The sequence below is a fragment of the Phaenicophaeus curvirostris genome, chromosome 24, assembly GCF_032191515.1.
Source record: "Phaenicophaeus curvirostris isolate KB17595 chromosome 24, BPBGC_Pcur_1.0, whole genome shotgun sequence".
Classification (NCBI taxonomy): domain Eukaryota; kingdom Metazoa; phylum Chordata; class Aves; order Cuculiformes; family Cuculidae; genus Phaenicophaeus; species Phaenicophaeus curvirostris.
In genome coordinates, this window is record NC_091415.1 from 624,785 (window position 1) to 645,051 (window position 20,267).

The following is a 20,267-nucleotide window of genomic DNA, read 5'->3' on the forward strand; positions in this document are numbered from 1 at the left end:
AAAGCTCTAAAGCCCTTTGCTGAGTGACCCAGGAGCCACTCAGGGCCTGTGACAGGACAACCTGGCCCCGAGGCACAAGCTACCTGCCCTCAGGAGCTGGAGAAGGTTGTTACTGGTCAGATCTCAGCAAGTGGAAGCAGAAAGACGTGGGCAGACTCATCCCTGCAGCAACACCAGCGACATCGAGGTGAGAATCCACCCGCTGAGCATCACCTGAACTGTTCCTCTGCGGTTCGGGTGAATGAAAGAGTGTGCCTCTTTAATGCAACGAGTAATTAAGGACTGTAACTCTCAGCCAAAAGGTTTTATTGAGCCAGAGAATCAGACAGTTGCACGAGTAACGAGAACGGCTGCCGCTGCAGGAACCTGTTGGGGTTGGAACGGCCAGGGCAGAGCCCCAGACCCTGCGCCTCGGGTCCGGTCGGCGAGAGAAGTGCTCCCAATGCCTCCCTTCGCTGCGGAATGAAAAGATGCTTTGCAGAGATTAAAATGAATTTATTATTTCACAGTCTGGTATTTACATCACATCTGGAGCCGGGATTACGCGCCCCATTAAAAAAAATGCCTAAATAATGAGCGGTGCCGGTGGCAGCTGCAGCACGGAGGCGGCACGCACGCCAGCATCCCCGGGCAGCGCTGCCAGCCCCTGCGCCAGCTCCGGTGCCTGGTCCCTCCCGAGCCGGCTCGTCTCCCTGTTGTGTCACGGAGCAGGGCTGGGGCCCGGGGAGGCGTTGGCCCCGCTCCCCGCAGCGATGCCTTCGCTGAGGCCACGCGCCACCGGCCCCACGAGTGCAGCAGCTCCGCTGACACCAGGGCTGCCATCCTCTCCCCCTCGAGTCGCCGCTCCAGGGGAGATGATGCGTCCTGGAGAAGGTCACGAGCTCAGGGCCAGGAGATGGTACATTTTCCTTTATTTTTAATTAAAGCAACGAAGCCTGGCTGGGTCTGGGTCTCTGCGCGGGGTCAGGATCACCAGACCTGAGGGCTTCCCCCACACGGTATCCAAAATCGGATCGCAAACACAAGCAGAAACTCGGTGCCTGGGGCTTGCACGGCGGAGAACAGCTATTAATGAAACTCGCAGCCTGGTTAATGCGGTGACCGAGGAAGGAGAAGCCAGCAGCATGCTCCATGGAGACATTTCACCATCTCCGGGGGCCGACGGGGTGTCAGACAGCTCCGGCCACGCCGCTGCATCCGCCACGTGTAGTCGCAGCAGCCAGGTCCTGGGACAGGGCAAGCACAATGCTCTGGGGCTGCAGCGGCTCCCGGGTGACGCGAGGTCAGGCTCAGAGCTCAGCGCCTGCTCCTGGGAACCCAGCAGCCCAGGAGCCACGAGACAGATGAGGGAGGCTTTCACACAACCATTGGCTTCCCAATTCCTGACAGCGACCCCAATTCAACGTCTTGGGAGATGGGGAAGGGCGACACACAGTAAGGATTTCAGCTATTTCAGAATACAGCCCATTTCGAGGAACCACTCTCTCTGCATTGTCGACAGCTCTTACAGGACTGGAGTACTTTATTTAAGAAGGTGGGAAACGAGCCCATTTCTTGGTCGGCGAGTGTCTCCCTGGGGCAGGAGGGCGACCGTGGAGTGGCAGGAGTCTTGCTGTTGTGCTGGAGTCCCATACTTGCCATCTCCTGGGAAGCCAGAGCTCAGGGAATGCTCTGATCCTGTACCCAGCAGGGTCCTGCTGGCAGGAGCGGGACAGCAGCCCCAGAGCATCCCAGCTGCGCAGGCACCGGCTGGACCACATCCTGCTGCTGCCAGCTCTGTGGAGCCACGCCAGGGCTGGTCAGGCACCGCCGAGCTGCACGGACGCTATCGCGTGACCTGCGGGCAGAGCAGAAGGGTGGGCAGGCACCTGCTAATGGAAACGCTCAATCCATGCATAGCTGGCTGGTTATCAACGCACCCGGCTGATTCCTCCATCCATGAGCTGTCAGCAAGAAGCCTCAGGAGATGCAAACATGGTTTGATCTTTGCATTCGCTTACTGGGGGAGTTGTGCTGTATTTCACCTTATGGATTGTTTGTGAACCCCATGCTCCAGCTTGCCCCGGGGTTTTGGTCTGCAGAGGGGACCAGGAGGGGCAAATCCAGCTCCCTCAGCACAGCTCCTAACGGGGCACCCAAAATCCTTCTGAAATCACAGGTCTGCATTTCCAGAATGCAGCCTCCTTGGGGAAGGGCAAGGAACCCCCAAGGGGTGCCAGGAAGATGCCCGAGGAGGCCAGGGCTGCTGGGTGAGGGAGGAGAGCAGAACACAAAGGGTTCCCAGTGAAAGCCCAGGTCAGCAAAGCCAGAGCAGAGGCTTTGGGCTAAGTGAGCAGCAGAGGGGTAATGAATAAACAATATTCAGATGGAAAAAAGACAAGGAGCTAAATGTAGAGTTGCAGTTACTGGTTGGTGATGGGTTCTTAGGGCCAAAGGAATCTTCTGGGATGTCCATAAAAACACTTTCTGTGCACAAAAATAATAGCAAGGATGAAAAAGCTCCCAACATCGCTTAATACGATGATTTTATGGCAGGGGATGCGGGGCGAGAAAAACTAAGGCATAGGAATAATTGCACTCAACAGTATGAACAATGATTATAAAATTATGCAACTGATTAAGCATGGCATATATGTAATTACTAATGAGTTTGATAAAATTTTAATTATACCTTGTTCTTTGGGGCATTCAGCAAGCCATGAAAATAATAATCATGTAGCGCTCTGTCACAGCCGATTGCCTCAGACGGGGAGCGGTGACGGATTCAGGGCTGCGCTGAGCAACCTCTGCCCCGGAGCAGCAGGAGATGCTGGGCAGCAGCCAGGACAGCCCGGCAGCCCTGGGCTGGTACGGAAACATCCCCAGCATGGCTGAGCCATGCAACGCCCTCCTCCCCCAGCCTCCCCGTGGGAGTTATCGATCAGCAAAGCCATGGGACCCACTGGGGATTTGTGCTGCCTCCAGCACCAGTGAGAACAGCCTGGAGCCTCCGCTCTGCTTTGGTGCATCCCTAACAAACGGCACACGCCCTGGAGAAGCTGGAGCTCTCCCTTTCCCCTGCAAACTCTTCAGGGATGCTCTGGTTGGAGAAGCCACAGCCACCCTGCCAAGGGACATACCTTGGTCGTCTTCACTTTGTTGCCGCTACTGCAGCTCCAGCCCGAGAGGTCGGGCAGCACCTTGCACTCCTCCCCGTCGAGGCACGGCTCCATCTGGCACCACCACTTCTGCAGCACGATGGATGCTGGTGGAGAGGAGTGTGTCAGCGGCCGGGCAGCGGCACGGGGACCTGGCCGGCCAGGGGAGGCTGCTCGGGGGTGGCAGCGGGGGGAATGTTGCTCACTAATCCACTGCAGGCTCCTCCAACAGAGGCACAGGGACTGTTTACCTCTGCTCAACTCTGTTAGGCTCTTGTAATTGATGCCTCAAAGTGGGTAACTAGAGAGGGCTCCCCTCTCTTTGGAAAGATGATCCACATGAGCTGTTTGGGCCAAACAAAACCTGACAATTCATCCTGGTGTTTCCTGCTGCACATAACCATGCTCACAGGACACCGGCTGTCAAGCAAATCGATACCACGCCAGCAGAACCCGTGGCTGTGATGCCATTTGATAAAATATACGTGGCTGGAGGTTTGCTCAGTGCTCCTTGCAGGTGATGGGGCTGGAGTCACGTCCCTGCCTCCCCGTGCAGCAGTGTGGTGAGCAGAAATGCAGAGATGGGTGCTGCGGTTCGATGCTCTGGAGGAGCTTGAACTTCTGCAGCCCCATAACTCACAGCCCAGGGCCGCACGGAGTGCGGTAACGCAGCCACATCAACGGAGAGCGGCCCCAAACTGCTCCCTGTCCCCCGCTGCTCGGCTGCAGTCGCCCCTGAGCAGGTCTCCTCTGTGAATCCCAGGGAAACTGCAGCTTCCAGCAGCCTGACCGATGGGGAAGGCACGGGCAGGGGGTTCACGGCTGCGGGGTACTCACCATCCACGCAGGAGGGAGCCGCTCGCGTCGTCCCTGCCACCTGCCCCGGGAAGCAGGAGCATTTCACTGTCTGAGAGCGCTCCTCGATCTTGTTCTTATTGCAGCACCTGTGAGCCGCGATGACTTCGCAGGTGCCAGGCTCTACGTGCACTGCAGGAGGAGAAACAGCCACCTTCACGCAGGGCTGAGCCCCAGAGCCCCCCGGCCACCTCCCGCTCGCTGCCCGTCCTGCTCCAGACCTCCAGCCTCCCCGCTCCTGCTCCTCACACCCACCCTACCCAGCAATATTAGCAGCCTCATGCCATGCCCACGCCAAGAGCTGCACTGAAATGAATGAGCACATTAATTAATTGCAGCTGATAACGAGATGCAGACTTTGCCACAAAAGGGGATGGTGCGTTGTGCTGCCCTTGGCTTCAGAGCACCAACCACCTCCGACCCCAGCCACAACCAAGGCTCCCGTCTCACCATCACACAGCATCCTCTTGCTGCAGCAGGAGGACCCGGATGGCGATTCTGCCCTGCGGTGACACAGAAATGTCACGGTGTTCATCAGAAATCCGAGCTGCTTCGCTGCTCCCCCTCCCAGCGCCATTAAAATATTAAGGAAGAAAGAAAACTAATGTGCTGGCTTATCACCTCTGGGATCTGGGTTTAGGAGCTAGTTAGCATCGCAAATCAATGACTCTCGCTGGGTAATGGCCCACACAAGCGCAATACAAATGAGCCCAACAGGGCTGGAGAGACTTTATTCCCCTGCCCTGAGCGCGGGTGATGCCTGCAGGTCCTGTTTAACGAGCCCAGCGGAGCGAGCGCAGAGCCACGCACCGAGACATCCCCTGGGTCACCGGGAACACGCTTGGATTTCTGCAGCGCGCGGGAGCTGCGCTTCTGCCATCCCGAAACGCCTGCAGACCAGCACGCACGACGGCGTCAGACCCGGCTGCTCCGCACCCCCAGCTCAGGAGCGCGACCCCAGCCCCTCGCAGACGCTGGAGGAATCCTCGGTGTGGGGTGCAAGCAGGGCTGCCACCCACTCTCCAGCGATAGAGACACTCGTGGCTGTGCGGGACGGCCACATCCTAACACGAGCCTGGGCAGAGATGACACTTGCTGGTCCCTCGCAGCCTGCTCTGCCACAGACCCGCAGCCGCACACCCCGGTGCCCCCTCCGGCACGTGGGCAGGACGGGCTGGGCAACCACCACGGCTCCAGTTTGGGTTTGTTTATTGTTATTTCATGGCAATTTTCTTTTAATGACAATCACTCCCATTTCTGCCTATTATAATTACACCATTACCTATCCTGGAAGCACTCTGTAATAGCATCTCTGACCATAAATTTTATCCTCCCTTTTTTAATGCTGCCATAATTCAGCTTTAATGATAATTTCCATTATTTTTTTACACAGAAATAGTAGATTTTGGTGAAAATGAGAGGGAAAGCAACTCATTACAGAATAAATGTGACCGGGTTTGCCCTGTTTTTATGGTTAACGTGATTTTCCAATTAATCTGAGGAACAAGCAGAGGCTTTGGCTGACCATGAACCCACACTCCCACCACACTCAAATCCAGGACTGCAAGGAGCCCCTCGGCCACCCTGCACACCCCAACACAGCCACTCTCTGTCCCAGTATGGGATTTTTGTACCTTCCAGGTTCAGTGCTCACACATAGCTGTGGTTTTCACTTGCTTTTATACAAGTTTCCCTGCAAAGCTTCCTTAGCAGAGCTCTTCCCAGGAGGAAGGGCCAGGCAACCCCTCTGCTCCCTCTCCCTCCTGCTCTCCAGCTTCTCATTTCCAGCTAATTTAGAAAGGTTCAGCAGAGGGAGAGCCAGGCAGAACTGAGAAATCGCTCATTACAGCCATGCAATACGAGTTCGCTTACACACCAAAGCCCTTTTAATTTGCTCAAAAAGGTGCAGCAGGGAGATAAAGAAACATTCTTCTCCCCACCTCACTCTGGCTGGCAGCGCGTGCCGGCAGCGCTGGAACCAGCCGCGGCGCCCACCAGCACCCGCTGCGTCCCCGCCGGTCACACCGAGGGACCCGGCCGCCCGGCTGACCAGGGGTGTGCCGGCACGAGGAAGGAGCTCCCAGCAGCACAGGACATGGTCCATCTCCAGATTGCAATGATCACAGAATACTTCAGGTTGGAAGGGACCTCAAAGCCCAACCAGTTCCACCCCTGCCCTGGGCAGGGACACCTCCCACTGGATCAGGGGCTCCAAGCCCCATACAGCCTGGCCTTGAACCCCTCCAGGGATGGGGCAGCCACCCCTGCTCTGGCCAGCCTGGGTCAGGGGCTCCCCACCCTCACGGCAAAACATTTCTCCCTAAGATCTCATCTCAATCTTCCCTCTTTCAGCTGAAAATCATTCCCCTCATCCTATCCCTGCACTCCCTGATCAAGAGCCCCTCTCCAGCTTTCCTGTAGGCTCCTGTGGGCCCTTGCCCCCAGCCTTCCACGCACATCACACCAGGAGGGCAAACCCCACGGCGGGTGGGAGATGCTCTCACTGAGACCGTGCTTCGTGCTCCATCCCTGCCGGCTGCAGCCCGGGGCTGTGAGGAGCCAAGCGGTACCAGGGGTGCAGGTCTGCGTTGGGCTGGGAGCTTCAGAACAGCAAGGTTCAGAAAGCCTTGGCTTTGCCTCAAAAGCAGAAAGCTTTCCTTTGAGCCAGGGGTCAGACAGCAAATGGCAGTGCCTGGGAAGAGCTGCTGGGAAAGAGCACCCTGTGTGTGGGCAGACACCCCCACGGCCGCGCTGTTCCCACCTCAGAGCCTTCTTCCACCCCAGAAATCAAATGATGAACAGCTCAAAGCCAAACCATCACGGCACCCAGGTCAGGGAGCCTCCTGGCACTAGCCAGGATCCCAGGGACTCTGCTGAGAGCAGAGCTCGCGCAGCACACCCCCCCACCACCATGCCCTCCCTCTGGCTGTGAAATCCTTTCATCTGCCTACAGGTCTGTGAACATCTGACATCCCACCCTGGGACACAATTAGTCTGGAAACACCCCGCAGGCATTTCTCGCCAGCGCAGAGCCCTCGGGGCACCAGCCCCAGGCAGGGCAGCAGGGCACGGAGCATCCCCTCCCGCAGGCTGCGATGGAGCAGGGGAGAGCATCACGGGCTCTGATCCCTGACCAAGAGCCGCCCCGCATGGGGTGAAGCACCTCAGATCCTCGCACACCAGTCACCCCCTCTCCAGCCCTGTGCCCGCGGGCAGCACGAGGCGCACCAGACACAAGCGCTGCGGACCCCACATCCGAGTGAGTTCAGGGGTTTGGGGGTTGTAACCGCACACAGACACATCCCTCGACATCAAATACGTTGGTTCCCAGGATGGCAGCAAGAGGCCTTGCTGGTTCCTCGTTGCAGAAGCGATGAGCAGCCCCGTGTCAGAGGGAGCTGGCAGGACGGCAGCGCCGAGGGGCACCCCCAGCTCCCGGCCACGCTGGGATTTTACATGCCAAGCCTGGGAAGAGCGAGCCAAGAGCCAGAGCCCCAGCGCACGGAGAGCGAAGAGCTCCCCAGGAGCTCCCTGCGGCTGCTTCTCCTTGTGCTGAGCAGCTGGGAACTCTGAACCAGATCGGACTGGAAATGCAAAGCGGGTGGATGATGTGTTTAATACCGAGAGCAGGAAAGCCCCAGAGAGCCCGGGACCAGTTCCAGAGCCTCTGGCAGGCTTCTCCCATTTTTCTGGTATTTCTCCACTGGAACCCTTTGTGAAACATTCTTATCTCATGGAAACATGAAAGCATCGTAAGAGCACAAGGCTTTTGAATCCTGCACGCACAAATAAAACAAAACCACTCTCCTGCTTGGGTTGACCTTTAAGCGAGCAGCAGGACATGGGTTTTTATGGCATAACCTGCAATGACTCATTCTGTGTCTCGGGGAGGCGCGGACGGGCACGGCTCCACATGCTCGGTGTAAAATATCAGTCTGCTCGCGGGCGAGGAGCTGTGATACGAAGTCGAGTGCAGGTAATTGCCAGGCAATGCCCAAACCCTCTACAATGAAACCCCTTCCTTCTGGACACGGAGTCCTGTTCAATGGCTCTGGGTGCCCTGGAGCAGCAAGGCAGAGCCTGGGAGGGAGAAGTCCAGCCCTGTCAGGGAGCGGAGCCGCAGGCTCGGAGGGCAGCGAGTGGCTCACAGGCAGCCCCGGGCAGACACTGGTGTGAGCGATCTGTGCTCCATGCCCTGCAACAGCTCTCCTACTAATATTCACTAAATAATTAAAGCCTTAAAATCACTCCTGCCTTAGATGCATGTATTATTTAAGAGGGTTTTGGAGCGAAGCGGGCTTGTTTTTATTGCTCATTATCACTGCTCATCAGTGGGGATTTTTTACTACCTTGTCATCTCAGGTCTCCGGCTCACGCTCTGTCCCCCTTGGCTGCACGTGCAAGCGTGTGCACATCCATGAACTGCCCATGCAAATCCCACCACCTCACACTCGCAGGCACAAAACCCAGTGCCTGGATGGTGCCGACTCTGCCACTGTACGACAGACAGACCTGCACGGGCAGCCTGCAGCTGGAGGATCCAGCTCCCAGCACAACCTCCCTTCCCCTGCGGCACCAAGCGGGGCTTCCACACACCCAGCACAGCTCCCGCACAACCAAGGTGGCTCAGGAAAATGTCCCATCCCAATTCAAAGGCTGCACATGATGGAGAAACCGAGCTCCCCAAGCAAGAGGGAATCTTGCAGCAGCATTACACAAACGAACGCCGCAGCGCTGGCATCTTCCCTCTGAGCAGCAACACTCTGGCCAGTTGCCATCAGAATCGGTGCTCTCCATTCACTGAGAGCAAATCCTAGCTCGCTAAACTCCTTTCCTTCTGCTCGGGCTCAAGTGAGGAGCAAAGTGAAGGCAGAGATGTCAGTTTTATTATCAGCATTAGTGGGGTTCAGCTGAAGATGCTGGGATCACCTTTGCGGGAGCTCTATCCAGCAGGGCAAGCCTTGTTCAACACGTAGAGCTCAGCCTTGTTCATGACATAGAGCTCACCACGTTATACGGGGGATTAAATCGCTGGTGAATCATTCTTCACCGAGGAGCCTCCTATTCCATTTCCAAACGACCTAATCTCTGCACTCGATTCACGCAGCTGTTTACATCTGAGCCCATTCCCCAGGAAGCTCCGCTCCGCTTGGACACAGCAGCGTTCCCTGTGTGCTGGGCGAGCACGAGGGATGAGATCCCATTTCCACAGCCGGACGTTTGCACCGTGGTGTTCCCCTGGATGCTCACAGAGGGTCTGCACACGGGGGGAGCTCTGAGTTTGGGGACTCTGAAAGCAGAAACGTAGCGGAGGGCTTCCTAGAACAACAACCTTATGAAAGTGCTTTTCAGTCATAACCTTTACCGAAAACCGCAGAATCACTAGGTTGGAAGAGACCCACAGGATCATTGAGTCCAACCATTCCTATAGAACCTATAAAACGACCCCAAATGAAGCAAAAGCAGAGGGCAGGCAACGGGAAAACAAAGCCTGGAAATTAGCAAGCAGCCTCAGAATTCCTGATTGAGCCCATGGAAATCCCGGGAGAGAATCCCCACAGCCACACAATGTCCTTCCAGTGCCAGCAAACCCAGGCAGGCAGAAACAGAACTGTGTTAATCCAGACGCAGAGTGGGGTGAAGCTTTTAAGTACTTGCTCCCGCTGTGCCCTCTTTGTGGCGGGTGAGAACCCGCTCGAATAAAAAGCGGAAAACTTGATCCGCTGTGGATGAGTCTGGGTGAGCGAGCGCAGGAGAGCACGCGGATACACAGCCTGTCTCCTCACGTATGAAGTGAGGTTTATACATAATTCACACCACGCAAAGACACTGGGGCTTTTGCACTTTAGACCTAGGTGAGTCACTGCTTTACGAATGCCAGGTCTGACTCCTCCTGCCAGCGAGGAGCAGGGCTCTCCGGCTTAAGCCCGGATGCCACGGAGTCCGGAGCTGGTGCCAAGCGCCATCCCAGCAACGACCAAGAGTTTTACCTTCTCATGCACCCGATATAGGTTAGAAAGAGGGTGAGACCTGCCTGCTGGCTGAGGGAGCCACTCGGGAAGATACATTCTGGTTTTAAACGAGGAGGAAGGGGATTATAGGATCAGAACTGCTTTCACTGCCAGGCAAAAATGACAGAATTAGAACAGGGCAAGGTGTGGGGTCAGGCAAGGGCACCAGCAATTCCAAACTAACTCCTGAACGTCTTCTTTTCCAGACACGGGCAACAAGGGATAGAGAGCAGCACCCCAGGATCACCTGGAGCACTCGCCCCGGCGCAGTGCCAGCTCCCACCCGCCCTGGAGAGCAGCCCCCGCTTCAGACCAAGGGCCGTATCCCCGCCGCGTGGGACAGAGCAGCAGGAGGGCACAACGGGCCGAGTGCGGCTTCTCAGCTGCTTATCTTCTCAAGACACAAACTTCACCTGTAGGTTCACGTAACCCCTGCAAACCCCGACCCGTCGCACAAAGCACCATCCCAGCAACCGCGCACAACAACCGCTGTGGGGAATGAGGAATTAACACCCCGCAGCCAAGGCCACGCTTTCCAGCAAGACTTTCCGCTCTACATCAGTTTACACTCTGCTCAAGATGATCTTTACAAGCCGAGAGCTAGTATTTCTAATGAAACCTAAAGCAGACAGTGTGCATCGCATCACAAGCAGGATTTGGGACACCCATTGCAACGCGGATGGGAAGAGTTCTGTCACAGGGCACCAATTACCTCAGAAACAGCCGTCTCGGGGGCACCAGAGAGAAAACAGCAGTGCCTTTCAGCACCTGTTTGCTGGATTCTGCCCTGCGCCTTCAGCACGCTCATCCTCATCGCCCGGACCCTAAGGTCTCCTGGGCCGTCAGACTCTGGTTCCCAGCTAGACAACTGCCCGCTCCCGCAGACAGCGAACGTCACGACCAAAGACCCACCTGTATGTGTTCTCCCTCCCAGGAACAAGAGACAAACGCTCAGCAAACATCCCAACCCCCATCCCGAGCACCCCATGGAGACCCCAAGGTGCCACCAGCATCATGGGGACACAGGGGGACGCACAGGAACACGACGCACACAGTGAGGACATCGCTTCCCCTACCTGAATGGCTTCTGTGATGGGTGGAGGCCAGCGTCAATCTTCCCCACAGTGTGGTAAGGCAGAGAGTGAGCACGAAAACCCATCTGCTCAGGCTTTGTATGTCTCTCTCACTCATTCTGCCAAAGCCAAGAAGAGATGCGCAGAAGAAAAGAGGTGAGGAGGGTTGGAAGGTGCAGCCCAACACACCCACGCAGCTGCACACAGCAATGCAGCCCCCAACACCTGTGGCCAGGGGGACCAGGGTGACCTGGCTGCGTGGAAACGATGCTGGGAAGCAGAGCACACATCTGGGATTCACCCACCACCCCTGGAGGGGCTCAGCCGTGGCGGCAGGACAGAAAGAAATCAGCCCAGCAGCAGCCCAGCCGAGCGATAGTTACCTCTTACTGGGGTTCACACGAGCGCCTGCGCATCTGCCAACCTCGGGTAGCTCAGGTCTTGGCCACGGGCAGACATCAGCGCGTCTGGAGGGAGAAACAGAAACACGAGAAGTGATGCCGGCTGCAAGAACCTGGGGAGCATCAACCGCCGTGTCCCCAGGCTCGGCCAGCCCCACGCAGCACACGCACATCCTACACCACGAGGACGTGCTGGGAAGGGTCAGAGTTTGATATAAGGAAGAATTTAACTCCCCAAAGACTTGTTTTTTGCTGTTGACTGCTTTAAATACATCCCCTGTGCGACTTATCAGGTGCTCTGGGGGCTCAGCAGGCAGGAGCGTGAGCGGCAAGAGATTTGACAGCAACGTCTGCGCTCAGCATCTTCCAGGTGAAGCCACAGCCCCTAGACCTTGTTCGTCGCCTGCTGGGATCCAAACAGGTTCCAGAGCAAACAACTGCATCCCCCGTAAAACTTCAGTGCTGGATCATCACTTATTATCGCGAGGCCATGAAGACAAGAGCAGGGATGGCGAGGCTGCCCACGGCTCCCTCTCTGCTGAGCTTCACCACACCAACCCCACTGCATCCCCCGGGGCCGACACGGGCAGCATCGGATGCCGTCCGGGTACCAGACAAACCCAGGCTGCTGTGAGGTCTCTGATTTTCACTCATCTTCCACATCTCTGTGTGCTCTGGACCAGGCTGAGCGAGCGAAACAAACTCCTGTAATGAAGTGCCGGCACAGAAAACACTGACATTTTTAATCAAAACAAAGTGATTTGAGGTGGTAAAAGGGCATTTCTTGTTTTGAAGCACTTCAAAATGAATTGTTCCATTTTAAACTGACATTTCGAAATGAAAAATGTTTCATTCAAAAATGCTGATTTAAAGTGATTTTTTCCGTTTTGATTCTCCCAGCTGGAAAAAAAAAGAAGGCAGAAAATGTCACCAAAAATGTTGACATTTGCTCAGATAAAAAAGAAAAGTATCTTGACAAAAACACATATTTTACGTTAGAAAATGATTTAGAGGTAAGAAAATACTCGTGCTTAGCGCTGCGGGATGCTCAGCTCGGCCAGGAGCAGATCGAAGCGTGGAGGGCACGGACACACAGGCATCCTGACCCCCTTCCCAGCTCCATCCCGGTGACCAGGGACCGATCCTGCTCCAGCACAGCCCTCCCGCAAGAGACCCCAGGAGACGCCCCTGAACCTCTCAGCCGGACCAAAAAGCAAGAACCTCCACTCCACGCAGGACAGGGATGAGCTCCCAGTGCAAACTATATTTAGCTGAGAAAAACCGAGCTGTTTGCCGTAGCCAAGGGAGCATAAATAAACCACAGGGTTATCAATAATGCAGCCTGCACGGTCCGCGCTGCGCTCGGAAGGGAAGTCACCGAGCCGAGTGGCAGGAGCCGAGCCGGGGGCAGCACACGGCGCTCGGAGGAGCTTGAGGCCAAGAGGTGCCCCTGCAGCGATGCTCGGCGCGGAGACACCGGCACAGGCACTCGGGGCTCCCGCTCACGCACCAACTCCCATCGGGAAACACAGCTCCGCAGAAATCGCTATTTTGACAGTTATCAACCTCCAACGTCATGAGGCTCCAGCTACAGCTGTTGGGTCTGACATGAAGTTTTTCAGCCTGGGATGTCATTTTGAAATGAAGAGCATGTCAAAGCACTTAATTCTGATTGAAAATATCAGCATTCTGTCTTCTCTGATGTTCCATTTGGAATTTGAGGGTATTTTTCATAACCATTTCTTGCTGGCTGCTGTCCGCCTCTCGGGTCTGAGCTGGGACCTGGAGTAACCACAAAGCACCCAAATCTCTCAGAAGACGAAGCTCGGTGGAAGCCAGCGGGGCAGAGGCGACTGTTCCTCCACGCGGATCCGCATCCTTCCCGGCACCAGCTGGAGCCTCCCCAAGGCTCCCAGAAACAAGCACACCAGGAGAACCCTGCGCTGCCATCCTGGACCCGGGGAGCTCGGCCACTTGTGGAAGCTGGAGACCTTTTCCTCCTTCTTCTTCATTAAAGCCACGCGTAGAGCTGTGACCCTCCAGCCAGGACTGCTCCGTCGCAGCCCGGTGCCCCGCGGTCCTAATGAGGGACTCTCTGTCACACCAGATTATGCTCCAAGTCCTGCCAAGCTGGAGCGTTGTTTGCAGAGGTCCGTGTGAGCCGGATAATTATAGTTAGCAGAATTCCACCCAAGAAAGAGCGAGGGAGGCGGGGGAGGCTGGCACCGGCTGGTTCCTGTGCTGACACCAGCCCTCCGCGCTGCAGCTCCAGCGCTGTCAGCCTTCGCGCACATCTGGCCCTCCAGCTCTGCCAGTTTTCCAACAGCTATTTTCATTCTCCTGCTGTTTCAGCACTTCTTGGAACTTGGGCACCTTCATTTGGTGCCAGAAGAGGTGCAGGCTCCGGTGCAACCAAGCGAGATCCAGGGCTCTGCAGCGCCAGGTGCCCCGCGAGCAGGAGGGACACCCAGACAGAGCCCAGCGGGGACAGAAACCTCCCCACGACGCTGGAGATGTCACGCTGCCCACAGGTGGAGGAGATTTTGTTTTAACACTTCCTTGAAGGAAAAAGTCAGACCGTTTCAGGATCCCTGTGTGCAGGACCAGGGGTCCGGCTGCACACCCAGCCCCGTCACCATCCTGCACGTCGCTGCCGCGCCGCACGGACACCTGGCAAAGCTCAACCTGGACCCTGCCCCACACAGAGGGAGCGCTGGGACCCCTGAGCACCCATGCCCCACTCAGAGGGAGCGCTGGGACCCCTGAGCACCCCCTGCCCCACACAGAGGGAGCGCTGGGACCCCTGAGCACCCCCTGCCCCACACAGAGGGAGCGCTGGGACCCCTGAGCACCCATGCCCCGTGCCCACGGGCACTGCCCGCAGGGAAGGCGATCTTCCCTTGCCCCAAAGCACAACTCTGTGGATGGAGGTGATGGCAGCAGCACGGAGAGGCTGCTGAGTCTCCTGAGAAGCTGACGCTGCCTTCAAAGATCCTGACAAGCAAGGAGACATCCCCACAGTCCCTCGGGAAGGCATCGCACAGGCTCCGCTACGGCTCTGCCTTCCAAGAGAGGGCCAAGCAACAAGGCAGGCTTGGCAGAGGGCATCTCCCTTCTCCTCCAGGGCTGGAACACCAGCTGGGTGCTGGATCCTCTGCCCTGGGCGGCGAGGAAAGGCTCAGCCATGCACAGGCTGTGAGGTGTGGGGCCAGGACCCCCGAGACCTGCTGCTGCCCATGCTGGAGGCCAAGCTGGCAGTGCGGAGCGCCGGCGCGTCCCTGGGGAGGCTGCTCAGCAAAATCCTGGCATCCGCCGAGCGCAGGCAGACAACATCAGCAACCCCACAGCCCGGGGTCCCTCAGGGCAGGGCAGCAGGGTGGCTAAAGCCCAGATCCCATCGCAGCACTGAGGATGCTCAGGCACAGGCAAAGCTGGGCAGTCGCAGCTACAGCGGCCGTAGAGCCGGGACGGGAGGCCAGCAGCTCCACTCAGAGCTGTGCTGATGGGAGCTTCTTCCAGTAACGCCTGCACCCTCGCCTGCTCCGTACTGCGCCGAACACTGCACCGCTCCTCCCCAAGGGAACCCCACCACAGGAGAGCCCAGACCAAGCTCCAGAGCCCCAGGCTGAGCTGAGTCCTTTTGCACACTTCATTTTAGCTCTTATTCGGGGCGCACTCGCCGCGGTCCAGCCCCACAGATGAGCTGGGGAGGGCACCTCGAGGCACATGCCCTCTGACTTGTGAGGTGGCAGGGGAGCAAACAGAAAGGCAGAGGTCTCCTTCCCCCAAGCGTTCTCTCTCTTCCTCTCCTCTACACAGATTTATTTCCAGCGCCTTGCTCATTCCTCCAGCGTCTGCAGCATTTCCCTCCCAACCAAGGTGAGCGGGAGAGTTTTTAACTCTAATTCTGCCCGAGCACAGGCCTGTTCCTGCTCCCTCGCCCGGCGAATCCCACATCCCACTGCTGCTGGCATCCTGGGGGGCAACTCCGCTGGCAGCTCGAACCTCAGAGTCATCCAGTGCCAGGAACCTCTGCCTGGCCGAGCGCACCCACTCATCAGGGGGTTGAACCCCAAGGTCAACAGCACCTCAGTCACTCGTGTCAGTGGAGAGAAGCAAGGTCCTGACAGCTCGAACGGTTTCCCCGTGAGACACAATATCTCACCTCTGCGGGTGGGGGTGAGGGTGCTCCAGCACGGACCAGCTCTCGCAGGGCACAGCGCGCGCTGCGCAGCCCCCCAGGCCTCTCACTGCATCCAAAGGCACAGGAGGAGGGGACCCCTGCTCCCTGCCCAGCACCACGGCACAGACCCCCTCCTGCCTCTCTCTGGAATGGGACTGGTACAACTGGTGCACTCCTCCGGACCACTGAGCCCCCCTCGCAGGGGAGGGGGAGCCCGGCCCGTGCATGCTGCTCCCCACCCTGCGCCCCTCGAGCCGCCCCACGAGGCACAGGATGGAGCATCCCTGCCCCACACCAGCCTGGCACCGACCAGAGGGGAGTCCCCCCCAGCTGAAGGAGTTACAGTGGAGAGGAACAAAGTAGAACAAGGCTGAAGCCCACATCCCACCCTGCCCTGCCTGGAGCTGTGGCTGAGGGGACAGCTTGCACCCCAGGATGGTCTTGATCCCCCTCCCGGTGTGAAGAAGCAGCTTTGGCTGCTGCAACCTCGGAGCAGCCCAGCAGCACTTTCCCTCTCGAAACCACAACCTGCGTCACAGGGCTGGCAGAACTGGGGTAACCTGCACCCCTGGCCAGAGCTCAGCCCCCAGAAGGACCCTGCAGCCAGACCCGGGACCCTCCTAGGGTGAGCATCCCCTCCTGGGGCCAGCATTCCCTCCGAGGGGCCAGCAACACCTCCCGGGGGACCAGCATCCCCTCCCGGGGGACCAGCATCCCCTCCCGGTGCCAGCATCCTTTCCTAGGGTGAGCATCCCCTCCCGGGGCCAGCATCCCTCCCCGGGGCCAGCATCCCCTCCTAGGGGGACCAGCATCCCCTCCTAGGAGCAACACGGGACGGTGAGAGCGCTGCTGCCGTCGCCGCGGAGCGCTGGACCGGAGCCGGCGGGGCTGCCGAGCCCGGGGACTCATCCCCGTCCGGCACTGGCGGGGCGCATCCCCCCCCACCCCGCTCCTCGGGACCGGCGGGGCTCCTCTCTTCCCGGTTCCCTGCCAGGGATCATCCTTCCCCGGCTTCCCGGGACCCGCGGGGCTCCCCCTATCCCTGCTCCTTGCCCGGTACCGGCAGCGCTCATCCTCTCCCCGTTCCTCGGCACCGGTCGGGCTCACCCTTCCCTCGTTCCTCGGCCGGGACCGGCAGGGCTCATCCCCCCCCCCCGCCGCTTCCCCGGGACCGTCAGGCTCTTCCCTCCCCGGCATCCCGCTCCCGGCGGAGCGCATCCCTGCCCGGTTCCCGTCCCCCCCGGTACCTGCGGGAGCCGCCCGGGGCCGCCCATGGCCGCTGCTGGGTGGGCGCCGCCCGCGGGCCGCTCGGGGCTCGGGCTGCGCGGGGCGGGGGCGGCGGAGCCGGCGGCCCCGGAGCCGGCGAGGAGGGAGCAGCGCCGCCTGCCGCCCGACACCGCCCCCCGCCGCCCCCGCGGCTCCGACCTCCCCTCCGCCCGCCCGCCCGTCCGTCCGTCCTCCCATCCATCCGTCCGTCCATCCTCTGGTCCATCCCTCCCTCCCTCCTTCCTTCCATCCATCCATCCTCTGGTCTGTCCATCCTCCACTCTATCCTCCCGTCCATCCACTCACCTGTCCATCCTCTGGTCCATCCATCCCTCCCTCCTTCCATCCTCTGATCTGTCCATCCTCCGTCCCGTCCATCCTCCACTCTATCCTCTCATCCATCCACTCATCTGTCCATCCTCTGGTCCATCCATCCCTCCCTCCCTCTCTCCTTCCTTCCGTGCATCCATCCTCTGATCTGTCCATCCTCTGTTCCATCCATCCTCCACTCTATCCTCTTATCCATCCACTCACCTGTCCATCCTCTGGTCCATCCATCCCTCCCTCCTTCCATCCTCTGATCTGTCCATCCTCCATTCCGTCCATCCTCCACTCTATCCTCTCGTCCATCCACTCATCTGTCCATCCTCTGGTCCATCCATCCCTCCCTCCCTCCCTCCTTCCTTCCTTCCATCCATCCATCCTCTGATCTGTCCATCCTCCGTTCCGTCCATCCTCCACTCTATCCTCCCATCCATCCACTCACCTGTCCATCCTCTGGTCTGTTCATCCTCCCATCCATCCACCTGTCCACCCATCCATCTGTCTGTCTGTCCATCCATCCTCTCATCCATCCCTCCTCCCATCCACCTATCTATCCACCAACCCATTCATCCACCTGTCTCTCCCTCTGTCCATCTCTCCATCCATCCATCTACCCACCCATCTGTCCCTCTCTCCTTACCTGCATCCACTCATCCACTCATCCACTCATCCATCCATCCATCCATCCCTCCCTCCCTCCCTCTACCCACCCCCAGCTGCTGTTCAGACCAGCCCCACGTGGGCAGTTTGAAAAGCTCCCAGCCCAGGTTCTTATTCCTCCTTTTTAGAGCCAAAATTGCCTTATGTAAAATCCCAATTAATTAGACTTGGTTGCTCAAAAGAAAAGGGAAAAGCTCTACAAGATTAAGCGAAACCCCAGTAATAAGATATTAAGGAAATGCACACATCTCATTCTTCAGATCAGAGGGTTTTAATAACAATGCCAAAAATCAATATGAAATGAAAGCTGCTGTTTCTGTTAGTCAGGTGATTTGATGGAGCGCCTGAGATTCAGGTCCCTGTTGCTGTGATAAGTAAATACAAATAGATTACTTCTCAGATCACAAAGTTTTAATGGGAATGATCAAGAGCAAATGCAATCAAACCCACCCTTCACAACAGTCATATTCCAATTAAATTAGGCCAGATCATTCAATAAGGCAGCCTAAAAACTCAAGCTCTTTATTGATGGAACAGCACAGAAATACAAACTTGCTGCTTTCCAGATCACAGCATTTTGATGCAAGGGAAGAATTAAGACTTTGGTAAAACTGATTTCCTTTAAATTCCTACAGAGGTGAACATGGTAACTGCTCCTCCTTCCGAGTCCTTGTTCCTGCCCAGCAGCCTTCAGCATCACTCCCTCCCCCGGCTGGGACTCACCAGGAGCCCCTTATCTCGCAGGGAAGGGGGGAGAGTTCCTATCCATAACGAGATGGGGTTGGTAAGGGAAGGAATCACTCTGGAAAATCCTAGTGATGAGCACTCCTGCTACACTCCCTTTTCCCTTGGACTGGACGGCAGTGGGCACCTCTGGAACCCTCCTGGCCTCTCAAGGTGACCAACCTGCCTTTCTGCAGGAGGGAAACCCAGGGTGTACAAGCAGGGCTGGGGTATGAGGCTGTGCTGAGCAGCTGGACACACCAAAAAGACTTCAAATCCTCTGTGTGATCAGCTTCTCTGCAGCAGTGAGCCAGCAGAGGTGCACAAACCATTTTATTAAAGCTGGGAAAAGCAGAATTCCTGGCAGTGCATTCCCAGGGAAATTTTGTCCCACCTGGCTTTCAGCGGATCACTGGACAGAGATTCAAGATCTTTATCCACTTCCTCAGAGGAGCCCTGGTGCCTCCAGCCTGTGTCAGCACAGAGCACCCAGCTCTGAGGATTTTGCTCTGGGAGGAGAGGAGAGGGAAAAGCCAAATGACCCAGGGAGGTAAATTTGCCAAGCTTCAACTCCACGGAGAGAGAGTCGAAGGGAAACACCTGCAGGAAAAGTGCACCCACCCCAGCTCATGGGGTCTGCAAAGCACTGGCCACAGCACCTTGCAGAGAGCTCACACGTTCCGAGCTGCGAAGGTTTTTCTGCACTCGAGCAGGAGCGGGATAAAGATGTGTGGCTGCAATCAAATTATCCCTTAAAAAACATCACAATAAATTCTGAGCTTCCCAATTACAGGGGACAGGCAAACCTTGGAAACCATTAAAGGGCTGCTTCTTCTGTTGATGGATCATCCCGGGTGCACAGAGCTATTTGCTGAGTTGAGCTGTATTACACTAATTATAAATTAATATATTGCTCATTACACAGTAAAGCTGTGCAGTCGACTAATGCACTGCTGCAAAGAGCCAACTTTAAAACATCCTCTGGTGCTTTTATGATCTAGATGTTTAATTTACTTCAGTTCTGGCCTAAATGCCACCAACATGCTGTTCTTTCACAAAGAAATATCCCTGGCTTCATCCTGCCCCTCTGGGGCTCGGCAGGTCTGGGTGAGGAACCTTAGAACGGCTTTTTTAACGCTAAGCAGTTGCACAAGAAATGAGGGGAGGAAAAAAAGAGCAGAATTTAAGACTAATTCCTGTGTTACTGTTTTTAATCGGTGTTTATGGTGGCAGCAGGCAGGGGATTATTGGTCCTGCTTCCTCCTCACACACGTGTGGCTGCTGCCCCGATGCACTCAGCTCCTCTCGTCCCACAGGGATGGGCAGAACCAGCCCAAGGGCTGCTCTGCTCCCAGGAAAACTGCTTTGGAAAGGAATTAAATCTCCACTCCCTTGAAATCAGACTTCTCATATAAAAGTAACTTCAGAAAATTGCTCCTCTGGTCCCTGAAGAAATTAAAAGGAATCGTTTTCATTACCACTTTTTTGCACAGTTTTGTCCAGAAACAGAGGTGATGCCATGATCTCACTTCCCTTCTATTCTGCATAGACAAACCCTTGGAGATTAAGGCAGGAGAGGACCCAAGGGCTCAGGGTCCAGATCCAGCAGGAACCCCCACATGATGCTGAGCTAC

At 56.9% G+C, this 20,267-nt stretch overlaps 1 protein-coding gene across 1 annotated transcript; it reads right to left on the reverse strand.

Annotated features, from left to right (window-relative positions):
• Positions 1 to 318: 318 nt before the first annotated feature.
• On the reverse strand, positions 319 to 16,981 carry TAFA3 (TAFA chemokine like family member 3). Its single transcript, XM_069875918.1, has 6 exons — positions 16,908 to 16,981; positions 11,460 to 11,543; positions 11,080 to 11,195; positions 3,975 to 4,124; positions 3,120 to 3,244; positions 319 to 1,837 (listed from the first exon to the last, which is right to left on the reverse strand). Exons 3-6 carry the CDS (start codon positions 11,192 to 11,194, stop codon positions 1,826 to 1,828), a joined length of 402 nt encoding a protein of 133 aa, XP_069732019.1. The 5' UTR covers position 11,195; positions 11,460 to 11,543; positions 16,908 to 16,981; the 3' UTR covers positions 319 to 1,825.
• Between the last annotated feature and the right edge of the window lie 3,286 nt (positions 16,982 to 20,267).